Below are 13,091 nucleotides of genomic sequence, written 5' to 3' on the forward strand. Positions count from 1 at the left end.
AGGAGAAATATTCATTGAGAACCTCACTCATCTCCTGCAGTCCTACGCATACATGTCCACTCTGGTCCTTGACAGTCCCTATTCTCTCTCTAGTTATTCTTTTTCCTTTAGTATACTTTTAAAGAACCTCTTCAGGTACACCCTGATCTTCTCAGCCTTGGCTATCTCGTGTCCCCCCTTTTGCCTTCCTGATTTCCTTCTTCAGTAAACTTCTGTATTCCCTGTATACCTCCAGGGATTCCCTTGACTCCAGCTGCCTGTACCTGGAGCCATACCACCTCCTTTTTTCTGGTCAAAACCTCAATATCTCTTGTCATCCAGGGTTCCCTATTCCTGCCAACCTTGCCTTTCACCCTCACAGGAACGTATTGACCTTGAACTCTAGCTATCTCACTTTTAAAGGCCTCCCACTTGTCGGAGGTCCTTTTGTCTGCAGACAAACTACTCCCATCAACCCCTGCAAGCTCCTGTCTAATTCCATCAATATTCACCTTGCCCCAGTGTAGAACTTCAGCCTGTGGACCAGTTTTTATTTTAAAATTAATAGAACTATGGTCGCTGGTCCCAAAGTGCTCCCCCATTGTCACTTCCGTCACCTGCCCTGCCCCATTTCCCAAGAGTAGGTCGAGTTTTGCCCCTTCCTGAGTAAGCCTGCTTGAGGAAACTTTCCTGAATGCACTTAACAGATTCCACCCCATATAAGCCCTTAACACTATGGTGGTTCTAGTCTATGTTAGGAAAATTAAAATCCCCTACTATGATGGCCATATTGCTCCTGCAAATCTCCCCAGTCTCTCTGCACATTTGTTTCTCTAATCCCCATTGACTATTTGGGGGCCTATAGTAAAACCCCAATGACATCACCATCCCCTTCTTGTTTCTTAGTTCCACCCACAAAGCCTCACTGGATGATTCTTTAGTTGTTTCGTCTCTGATTACTGCTGTGATACTCGAATTAATCAAAAATGCAACTTCCCCTCCCCTCCTTCCATCACCTCTGTCCTGCCTAAAGCATCTGTACCCTGGCACATTAAACTGCCAGTCCTGTCCCTCCCTTAGCCATGTTTCTGTAATTGTCATAATATCCCTGTCCCATGTACCTATCCATGCCCTGAGGTCATCGGCCTTACCTGTCAGCGCTCTAGCTTTGAAATAGTTGCCATTTAATCCATTTCTTGCTCCCTGTTGTGTTCCAGCCTAACCTGTTTCTTCACTTTATTATTTCTGATTACTGTATCTCCTTCCAGCCTCCCACTTGCCTCCCTGCTGTTGAGAATCCCATCCCCCTGCCAATCTAGTTTAAACCCTCCCCTGTAGCACTAGCAAACCCGGCCGCCAAGATATTGGTTCCCCCTCTGGTTCAGGTGCAACCCACCCTTCTTGAACAGGTCACCTCTGCCTCAGAAAAGATCCCAATGATCTAAAAATCGAAATCAATGCCCCCCGCATCAATTTAGATTACTTACTGTGTGGAAACAGGCCCTTCAGCCCAAGAAGTCCACACCAACCCGCCACCCAGACCCATTCCCCTACATTTACCCATTCACCTAACACTACAGGCAATTTAGCATGGCCAATTCACCTAACCTGCACAGTTTTTTGAATTGTGGGAGGAAACCAGAGCACCCGAAGGAAACCCGCACAGACACGGGGAGAATGTGCAAACTCCACACAGACGGGCGCCTGAGGCGGAATTGAACCTGGGTCTCTGGCACTGTGAGGCAGCAGTGCTAACCACTGCTGCTAACCCATTAAAAGCAGCCACCCAAGCAAGGACTTGAAGCCTGGACCCTCAGATTAAAAGTCTGATGTTCTACCGACTGAGCTACCCAGGCTTTAGCATTCAGCTGCCATATCCTCCTGTTTTTACGCTCACTAACATGTGGCGCTGCATTTAACCTGGAGATTACCACTGATGAGGTCCTGGTTTTTAACTTTTTTCCTAGCTCTCTATAATCACTCTGCAAGACCTCCTCTCTATTTCTGCCTATCTCATTGTGCCAATGTGCACAATGGTTTCCGGCTGCTTACCCTCCCACTTGAGAATGTTCTACAGTTGTTCTGACACATCCCGGGAGGCTACATACAAAACCTCCTATCAGTCTGTTCCCCCTAACTTGACTCTCCTATCACTAAGTTCCAGTTTACTCTTGTGCGCTGTGCCCCAGAGCCAGCCGTAGTGTCACCAACCTGGCTACTGCTGCTTTCCCCTGAATGGTCATCCCCCCCAACAGTGTACAAAATGGTGTACTTATTTTCGAGGGGATTGGCCACAGGGGATTCCTGCACTCTCTGCGTCCTCCCTTTGCCTTTCCAGGTAGTCACCAGGCTACTCTCTGCCTGCACCATAGATGTGACCAATAAAACCCTTACCTGTGAAGCGCTCAGCATCTCGGACGATCCTTAGTGCATCCAGCTGCAGCCCCCTAACATGGTCTCCCAGGAGCTGCAGGTGGGTGCACTTCCCACACGTGTAGGCTTCAGGAATGATGGAAGCCCCCCTGAGCATCCACATCCTGCAGGAGGAACGTGTGTCTGCCCTAACAGCCATCTCAACTGCAGTCAGACTAAAGAGGAAAGTTAAAAGGACTTTACCTGAGCTTACCTGGAATCTTTCCTGAGTTGCTGCTTTCTGAAGCCTCTAGAGCCAACGCCTTACTATTTACTCTGCTACCAACAAATTTTGCAATAGTACATTTCTGTATCCTGGCTCTCTTTTTCTGAATTGCAAAAATATGCTTTATTGATAGAAAGAAATCTTCGGTACTTGTATAATTAATGGAGCTGTTTATATCTACACTGTCTTAACTTACAGAGAACAAATTAAGTCTTTGATGTTCATCGTTCTTTATATTTGCAGTCAACCTCTTCACATTTAGCTGAGGTGTCAGGAGGGCCCAATTACCAAATGGACCCCCATTATTCTTCAGTGGGTCTTTCCCCACTGCATCTTGGCAGCAGCTGCTCCGAGCTTTAGCACGTGCCTCAGCATGTAGTCCTGTACCTTGTGCTCCTTGATACCAGGCCCACGACAATCCGCTGCAGTGTATGCACCAAAGTGATGCCTCTCCCTCTCGGTCACCCTCTGCTGGATGATCTTCCTGCTGCAAATCACAGGGGCAGTTGCCAGTGTTCAATCAACCACAATTGTATTAAATGGCAGAGCAGGCTTGATGGGCTGAATGGCCTACTCCCATTCCTGTGGTCCTCTGGGCATGAAGGGGATCAAAGCAGAGGTATGGGAGGTGCCTTGGGTAGTATGTGAGAGATAAAAATGGGAGGAGGGTGGGGGCTGGGTTATCTACTCTGATTTGCTTTCCACAATTCCGAACCTTCTTCCCTCCTCCTGATTCTGTCCTCGTCTGTGCCCTGCACTAAGTGCCTGAGCAATAGATTTTGGACAGAAACCCCATCCCACTGCAGCTTACTCTATTCACTCAGTGTCAGTCTACCTTCTGATGAAGAAACCACATTAAAGTAGGTGGAATTCAATACTTATAATGGAGCAATAGTGGAGAATTTTTCTTTGCATGATTTCAATTCAAATTAACAATACATTCGAAATGACCAGCTTTGAATTAGAATAGATAGAAAAAAGAGGATGAAAGGGAATTGCATTTCTATAGACCCTGTTAGTGCCTAGAGTGTCCAAAAACACTTCATAATGAACATAACATCTTGTGTACTGTTGAAGGGTACTCCTTTCTGTCACCTAGTAAATGGAAATGAATTAATTCTAATATTTCCTTTCAGGCATAGTTTCTCGCTGAATTCTAAAACCTGATTTGCTTTTTTCCCACACAACCTGCTGTACTCTGAACCCTGACTCACATTTTTCCAGATGGTGCTTTCATTGTATCTTAGTGGTGCGTGAATGCTGAAGGTTATAGCCCATTTCTGTTTCTTAAGGCAGCCTGAAGCAACCCCCATCTTTCTGTATGTCTGTTTAAGGAAGTGGAACAGTAGGCTCTAAGCTGGGAAGGATTGCCCATCCATCTTGTCCCCTTCCTTGTTATGCCAGTACTGTCAAATAGTGCTTTGTTTGTGCATGTCCTCATGAAAATTTGTCTTGAATTGATTTAAACCAGGCTTTATGGCAGGTTTCAATTACCTCTATGTAATGTTTCCTAACCGCATCCTTAAACATCCAGTCTGTTCAACAATTGCCTACTCAGTAGTTAACATCCAATCTATCAGATTGCTCAGTTCTGTTTCTGGACCATTACCACTGTCTGCCTGTTTCTTAAAGGCATTCCTTAAAACCTATCTTACATCAAGCTTCCAGTCACCTTTCCTAATGTCACTTGGTATTACACGTGCAAATATTTTACTACAGTAAAGGGTGACGCAAATGCAAGTTGTAAACACTGAACTGAAAAACTCATTTGATATTTTGGCTGTTCCCACTTCCTTGTTACCCTTAGCTCCAGGTTCATGCCCTCTGGACCTTGTGGTTTCCCTTTTGCACTGATTCCATAGAATTGTTCAACACAGCAAGGGGCTATTTAGTCCATTGCCTTTATGCCAGCTCTTTAGAAGAGCTACGTTTACTCCATTTTAGTTTTTCGCCTTGAAGATCTTATCATGTTTATTATTGCATCTGCCTCCATCATTCTTTAGTGTAAGCTTATTTCCAGATCCTTTCACCTCGCAATGTTAAAGGTGAGAGAGCCTCTATTAAGCCGTGCTGCCTCTATGCACCAACAGCATAAAACCAGATGGAGTCCATTCAGCCCATCAAGTCTGCTGCATCATTCATTAAGATCATGGTTGATCTGATAATCCAAACTTCACTTTCCTGCTTTTTCCCCAGAACCCTTGATTCTCTTTTACTGATCTAGGCGAAAGAGCACTTCAGAGGACATCTCCAGGACACTCGCACCAACCAACCCTACTGCCCCGTGGCTGAACATTTTAACTCCCCCTCCCACTCTGCTGAGAACATGCAGGTCCTGGGCCTCCTCCATCACCACTCCCTCACTACCCGATGCCTGGAGGAAGAACACCTCATCCTCCGCCTCGGGACCCTCCAACCCTATGGCATCAATGTGGTTTCCACCACTTTCCTCATTTCTCCTCCCCCCCACCTTATCCCAGATCCAACCTTCCAACTCAGCACCGCCCTCATTACCTGTCCTACCTGCCCATCTTCCTTCCCACCTATCCGCTCCACCCTCCTCTCTGACCTATCTCCTTTACCCCCACCTCCATCCACCTATCGCACTCTCAGCTACCTTCCCCCTAGCCTCCTCCCATTTATCTCACCAGCCTCTCAGCCTCATTCCTGATGAAGGGCTTTTGCCCGAAACGACGACTCTCCTGCTCCTCGATACTGCCTGACCTGCTGTGCTTTTCCAGCACCACACTCTCTTCTCTTACTGATCTATATTTAACAACCCAGCCTTGACAGCCCTTTGTGTTAAAGAATCACTACCCTCTGGGACTAAAATATTCTTCCTCATCTCTGTCATAAAAATCTGGTCCTAAACTCTCTGCATCTACCCTGTCAAGTCCCCTCACAATAATCTTACATGTTTTAATAAAGTCAGAAGTTAGACGACACCAGGTTAAATGAAGATTTCACCTGACAATGGGGCAGCGCTCTGAAAGCTTGTGATTTTATATCAACTTGTTGGACTATAAGGAGAAAGTGAGGACTGCAGATGCTGGAGATCAGAGCTGAAAATGTGTTGCTGGAAAAGCGCAGCAGGTCAGGCAACATCCAAAGAGCAGGAGAATCGACATTTCGGGCATGAGCCCTTCTTCAGGAATGAGGAAAGTGTGCCAAGCAGGCCGAGATAAAAGGTGGGGAGGAGGGACTTGGGGGAGGGGCATTGGAAATGCGATAGATGGAAGGAGGTTAAGGTGAGGGTGATAGGCCAGAGTGGGGTGGGGGCAGAGAGGTCAGGAAGAAGATTGCAGGTTAGGAAGGTGGTGCTGAGTTCGAGGGTTGGGACTGAGACAAGGTAGGGGAGGGGAAATGAGGAAACTGAAGAAGTCTGAGTTCATCCCTTGTGGAAGATGAGGCGCTCTTCCTCCAGCCGTCGTGTTGCTATGGTCTGGCGATGGAGGAGTCCAAGGACCTGCATGTCCTTGGTGGAGTGGGAGGGGGAGTTGAAGTGTTGAACCACGGGGTAGTTGGGTTGGTTGGTGCGGGTGTCCCAGAGGTGTTCTCTGAAACGTTCCGCAAGTAGGCGGCCTGTCTCCCCAATATAGAGGAGGCCACATCGGCTGCAGCGGATGCAATAGATGATGTGTGTGGAGGTGCAGGTGAATTTGTGGCGGATATGGAAGGATCCCTTGGGGCTTTGGAGGGAAGTAAGGGGGGAAGTAAGGGAAGTTGTTGGACTATAAGTTGTGTGACTTCCAACTTTGTCCATCCCAGTCCAACACTCACATGGTTTAATAAGGTCTCCTCTCATTCTTCTAAGCCCCACTGAATACAAGCCCAACCTACTTGACATGTTCTGATAAGACAGTCCCACCATACCTGGTGTCAGCCTTAGAGAACCTCCTCTAAGATGTCTCCTATGCCTGTCTATCTTAGCTAAGGGCCCCAAAACTGTTCACAGCATTCCAGCTGTGATATGACTTGTGTTTTGTATAGTCTTATTAAGACATCCCTAATTTTCATTCTCCATTCCCTTCAACATAAAGGCTAACATTCCGTTTACCCTCCCTATTACCTGCTGAACTTGTTAACTTTTCGGGATATCTGCATGAGGATCTCCACATCCCTGTATCTTTCCTTACCTGACAGTTTCCTAACCTCATTGCTGTTTCCCAACTCAAAATCCCAGCATCATGTGCTGCTTGTACCTGCTCATTCAAACCTGATTGAGTTAATTTGGAAAAATACGTTTTCTAAGCATGAGTTTGTACTCTTTTTTTGTGACAGAAACATGGATTAAAGGTACACATACGGAACCCGTCTTCTTTCACCCCGATGTTAGAGGATGGAGTTGGAGGGAAACCACCTCGCTCACTCCTGTTGGGTAATACCATGGAAGAGACCCAGAAACAAATTGCACAGTTTTCAGCGAAAGATGCACAGGTAACTCCAGTTGACAGGAGCTTTCTTTTCTAACCCCACAAAAGTCAATCCCCCAAGTTATACACATAGACTCAAGTCGGTTACATTGTCCCAGAGTTTCCATGAATTGAAATAGGATCTTATAGACATAACGCTGGAAAAATATGTAAAGGATTTGGGAAAATAAAAGTGCTTCCTTTTTGTTTAATTTTCTTCTGAAGGCTTTTTGTTTCTTTGTTATAAGAGTTATAAGACCAGGGGGCATGGTGGGATATTGGGAATGGTGATGACACTAATAATCCAAAAACTCAGGTTAATGCCATTAGGGACACATACTGGTGATGGCCTAGTGGTATTACCACTAGACTATTAATCCAGAAACTCAGCTAATGTTCCGGGCACTAAATTTGACTCCCACCACAGCAGATGGTAGAATTTGAATCCAAGTTTTTAAAACAAATCTGGATTTAAGAATCTACTGATGACCACGAATCACTATCAATTGTTGGGAAAAATTTATTTGATTCACTAATGCCCTTCAGAGAAGGAAATCTGCCATCCCTAACTGGTCTGATCTACATGTGAATCCAATCCCACATCAGTGTGGTTGACACTCAACTGCCCTGTGAAATGGCCTAGAAAGCCACATACTTCAAGGGCAGCCAAGGATGGGCAATAAATGCTGACCTGCCAGCGATGTCCATTTCCCATGAACAATTTTTAAAAGCACAGGGTCAAATCCCATAATGACCGCTACTGGGTTGAACCCCATGAATAAATCTGGAAAAAAAAGCTACACTCTTCAATGGTGACCATGGCAACAACCATTGATTGTCACCAAAACCCATCTGGTTCATGGATGTCCTTTAGGGAAGGAAATTTTCCATCTGTACTTGGTGTGATCCCAAATGTGACTCCACACCAATGTGACTGACCTTCTGAAATGGTACAGTAAGCCTCTCCATTCACTTGGCATTTCCAACTGGATCACAAATGGTGACATTGCCTGTGATGCCCAAATCCCATGAAAGAATTTGTTTTATTTGTGAAAGAAAGGGCTGCTCAGCATGCTAGGAAGATTGGAAGTCGGAGGTCCTTTGATCGAACTTATAGGAATGTATCCAACTAAAGATGGCTGCTCTAACCCAAAACCAAAGGTAGTTTTCTGGTGAAGGAGAGTTGGAGCATTGGGGATGATTGGACTAAAGCCTACAGAAGCTTGTACAGATCAAATTCCATGGCACTATTTCCCAGGAGTGCAGGGCCCTAGTGTCCAGGTCACATTTATGTCTCATGAAGCAGATGATCTGGCCATTATCACTTGAGGGAGCTTGCTGTGCACAAATTGGTTGCTCTGTTGATATGTTCAAACATTGGCCGCACTTCAAAGGTATTTCATTGGCTGTAAGACAATATGATGTAATCCTGAGGTCATGATAGTTGCTATATAAATTCAACTTTTGCATTTCCTCACACTCAGCTTCATGAACAAACAACTACTGTTCAGATTGAAATGATGAAAATATCCTGGGGCACAATGTTTCCCTGTGCATGAAGAAGAGGGTTGGAAGACTCCTTTTGTAGGATAGTAGGTCAGAGTTGATTAGATTAGATTAGATTACTTTACAGTTAGGAAACAGGCCCTTCGGCCCAACAAGTCCACACCGATCCGCCGAAGCGCAACCCACCCAGACCCATTCCCCTACATTTACCCCTGCACCTAACACTACAGGCAATTTAGCATGGCCAATTCACCTAACCTGCACATCTTTGGACTGTGGGAGGAAACCGGAGCACCCGGAGGAAACCCACGCAGACACGGGGAGAATGTGCAAACTCCAGACAGTCAGTCGCCTGAGGCGGGAATTGAACCCGGGTCTCTGGCGCTGTGAGGCAGCAGTGCTAACCACTGTGCCACCGTGCCGCCCAAAATGGGTGTGTGTGTGAGGATGGGCAGATACCATTTGATATTTGTTTGACAATCCTTGGAGAGCAATGAGTTTCTACATGCAATTCCTCCAAAGATGGTTAAATATCTAAATCAGTCTCTGATATATGTGGGGGGGGGGTGGGGGGTGGGGGGGGGGATGTGTGTGTGGAGTGGAGAGGGTGGCCTAGTGGTATTATCACTGGATTGTTAAACCAGAGACCCAGGTAATGATCTGGGGGCCCAGGTTCAAATCCCATGATGGTAGAAGATGAGTTCAATACAAATCTGGAATTAAGGAGCTAATAATGACTAAGAATCTATTGTTGAAAAAAGCCATCTGGTTCACCAATGCCCTTTAGGGAAGGAAACTGCCATCCTTACCTGGTCTGGAGTATGTGTGTGACCCCAAACCCACAGTAATGGGGTTGATACTTAATTGCAATAAATGTGGGTAATAAATTCTGAACTAGCCAGGGATGCCCACATCACGTGATGAACAAAAAAAGGGTCTGAATATTTTCTGACATCTAAGTGTGAGTTGTGTTTTGCTTGCTAGTCATATGCAGAATATGAAGCTTTCATCAATCACATGGCCCTGTCCGTGGAGCCCCTATTGGATGCAGTACCCGTGGATGTCTCGTCGCTAACTAGTGGCTCACTGATACAGAAGATACAATCCCTACGCACTGTCAAACCTCTCATCCAAACAGGTAATCGAACAGAAACTGCGCTTTGTATAGTGCCCTTCACAGAGCCATCCCGAGGCATGTTGCTGTCAATGACATACTTTTGCAAGTTTTGCAAATGTTCCTTTTTTAAACAAATGCAACAGCTAAATTTGCCCAAAACAGAAAGGTCAGACAAATGACAGGAAAAACAGATGAACTGCTTTCAGCCCTGATTGGTTCATTGAATGTAGAACAAATGTCAGTTGTGAGTATAGATTTTTCTTAAAGATGTATCCCCTGCATTAGATATCTTTTTAATCAATCTGTTCAGAGATGTTAGAACACACCTCTGAAGAAGGTAGGGCTTGAACCAGAGTCACCTGGCTTACAGGTAGAGACACTACCATCACCCCAGAAGAGCTCCTACAGTTCTCTGCTGTTAGAGTCATACTTAGCACTAATGAAGATGGTTATGTTTGTTTGGGGGATCAGTCATCTCACTCCTAATACGCCACATCTGATGCTCCATAAGTTGATATTTTCTAATCAACCTGTTGAGAGATGTTAATGTACACCTTTGAAGTAGGTGGGACTTGAGCCTGCACCCCCTGACTTAGAGGTAAGGACATTACCACTGTGCCACAAGTACCATTCACCCTCCTTCATTTCACGACTCTCACCCAAATGGTGCTCTCAGCACTGAGGTGGAACTCTTCCCCTATTATTAAACCCTTCCAACATAGAATCCCTCCAATGCAGATTGAGGCCATTTGACCCATTGAGTCTGCACCAACCCTCTGAAAACAATCCCAACCAGAACCACAGACCTCCATTTTACCACAGCTAATCCACCTAACCTGCTCATCCATGGACACTATGGGCAATTTAGCACAGCCAATCCACCTAATCTATACATCTTTGGACTGTAGGAGGAAACCGGAGCACCCGGAGGAAACCCATGCAAACACAAAGAGGACATGCAAACTCCACACAGACAGTCACCTAAGGGTATAATCGAACCTGAGTCCCTGACACTGTGAGTCAGGGCTTAAGTCATTTGTGCAATGGAGGTTTGTTAAATTGATTGAAAGGTTCTGAATGGCCACCCATGAGGAGAATTGTAGTAAAAGCTCCCTGGCTTTTAGAAGAATGAGTATGATTGATACTTCCAAGTTGCTGAATGGCCTTGACAAAGACCATATTAATATTAACTGTCAAGAGATCCACTTTCAGATGTAGGAGTCAGTCTGTCTTCCATAACTGTTTATTTGTATTTCACAGTTCAATACAAACTCCAGTTTGCTCTGAATCATTCCTGACCATTCCCATTCCTGGAGAAAACCAGTCTTTAATTACCCCAGTGAGCATCAGCTACTCTCTGCTATTTCTGCAGCACGTCGTCGTCCATTCGTAAAGCGACCACCATTTTCAACATTGCCAATGTGAGGCTGTTTCCCCTGGAACACAGTCCCATACCCTTGGGTGAAGAGGCCAGCCAGTTAGGACTGAGATGAGGAGCAACTTCTTTACTCATTTATAAGCCTTCAGGATGAATGGAGGAAATTGCAAGGGGTAGGAGGTGTTGGATGAATTTAAGAAAAAGCAGCATGGTGGCTCAGTGGATAGCACTGCTACCTCCCAGTGCCGGGATCCCAGCCTCGGGCGACTGTCTGTGTGGAGTTTGCACATTCTCCCCATGTGTGTGCGGGTTTCCTCGTGCAGTCCAAAAATGTGAACTGGCCATGCTACATTGTCACATAATGTTCAAGGACATTTATATTAGGTGCATTAGTCAGGGGTAAATATAGGGGAGGGGAAAGGGTCTGGTTGGGTTACTCTTCTTTGTTGGGCCGAAGGGCCTGTTTCCACACTGTAGGGATTCTAGAATCCTCTACCCCTGAGCTGTGGATGCTCAGTGTTGAATCTATTCAACATGGAAATCACTTGATCTTTCAACATTGAGGAGAGTGAAGTCGAGGTTAAGGATCAGTCATGGTCTTATTGCCTGGTGGCAAGGCTCAAGGGGCTGACTCCTATTCCTAGTTCTCATGTTCACTCCTATTCACCATTTTCCTTCTTCTCCTCACAGGTCTTAAACTGGGGAGACGTATTCCACAGTTCTACGAACTATTGACGGCTCCAATATCCAAAGTAAGCACAGAAATTCACTTTTGGAAACTGCTGTTGTATGGTCACACTGGGTATTGACCCTAACATTTCTGATCCCAGCCTCAGGGATTCTGTGCTTGGCAGAGGCCGTGGTGCAGGGGCGGTGTCGCTGAGCTAGGAATCTGGCTAACATTCGGGGGACATCAAATGACAAATGAGGAAATCCAACCTCAATAAAGTCTGGAATTTAAAATGGCCTAATGGTGATCATTGCCAATTGTTGGGTTTAATAAAAACATCAAGAGTTCAGTTCTGATGAAGAATCATCTGAACTCGAAACGTTAGCTTGCTCTCTCTCCAAGGATGCTGCTTGTCCCACTGTGATCTCCAGAATTTGTTGTCAGAGCATTGAAGGCAGGAGTTGACTCATCATGTTACAGCTGTACAAGAGATTTGCAAGGGTCCTTTCAGAATCCTGCATACAGTTATTGTCATCTTGTTAACCTTGATGCTGTTAAATTGGAAAGGGTGCAGAAAAAACATTTCCAAGACTGTTTGCCAGGACTGGAGGTTTGAGTTATAAGGAGAGGGATGGGACTTTTCTCCCTGGAGCATTGGAGGCTGAGGGGTGACCTTGTAGAGATTTATAAATCATGAGGGACAGGGATAAGGCAAATAGCCAAGGTCGTTTTCCTAGGATGGGGGATTCGAAAACCAGAGGGCATTGGTTTACAATGAGAGGGGAAAGATTTAAACGGGACCTACAGGGCAACTTTTTCATGCAGAGGGAGGTATGGAATGTGTATAGAATGAGTTGTCAGAGGAGGTATTAGAGGCAGGTAGAGTTAAAGCACTTATAAGACATCTGAACAGGTACATGAATAGGAACGGTTTAGAGGGATATGGGCCAATGCAGGCAAGTGGGACTAGTTTAATTTGGGAAAACTTGTTGACATGGATGAGTTGGACTGAAGAGTCTGTTTCCGTGCTGTAGGACACTATGCCTCAGTGACCTTTTAGTGAAGAAAATCTGCCATCTTCACCCAGCCTGGCCTACATGTGACTCCAGACCCACTGCAATGGGGGTGATTCTGAAATAGCTCTTGCAGGACACTTTGTTCAATGGGCATTAAGGATGGGGATGCCAGACTTGCTGGTATCGCACTTATCCCACAGGGGGGGGTAACTAAACAAAAGAAAACTCAAAGAACTGCGAGGCTGGAAATCAGAAACAAGATCAGGAATTGCTGGGAAGACTCAGCAGGTCTGGCAACAAATGTGGAGAGAAATCGGAGTTATTGTTTGTTCTCTGTTTCACTCCACAGATGCTGCCAGACCTGCCGAGTCTTTC

The 13,091-nt window shown here is 45.6% G+C and overlaps 1 protein-coding gene and 1 non-coding gene across 3 annotated transcripts in view; one reads left to right on the forward strand and one right to left on the reverse strand.

Moving 5' to 3' along the window:
- Window positions 1-13,091, forward strand: part of pyroxd2 (pyridine nucleotide-disulphide oxidoreductase domain 2) — a 68,856-nt gene that overhangs the window by 23,372 nt on the left and 32,393 nt on the right. For both annotated transcript variants that reach the window (XM_087998746.1, XM_043713014.2), the window contains exons 5-7: window positions 6,899-7,054; window positions 9,520-9,673; window positions 11,721-11,782. In XM_087998746.1, coding sequence (XP_087854872.1) covers window positions 6,899-7,054; window positions 9,520-9,673; window positions 11,721-11,782 — 372 coding nt within the window. The remainder of the gene's footprint in view (window positions 1-6,898; window positions 7,055-9,519; window positions 9,674-11,720; window positions 11,783-13,091) is intronic.
- trnak-uuu (transfer RNA lysine (anticodon UUU)) lies at window positions 1,763-1,835 on the reverse strand. The gene has a single exon. It is a non-coding gene; the product is annotated as a tRNA-Lys (tRNA).

Source organism: Chiloscyllium plagiosum, unplaced genomic scaffold (genome assembly GCF_037043375.1).
Source record: "Chiloscyllium plagiosum isolate Xiang-an unplaced genomic scaffold, Cpla_swu_hap1 HiC_scaffold_22, whole genome shotgun sequence".
Lineage (NCBI taxonomy): Eukaryota > Metazoa > Chordata > Chondrichthyes > Orectolobiformes > Hemiscylliidae > Chiloscyllium > Chiloscyllium plagiosum.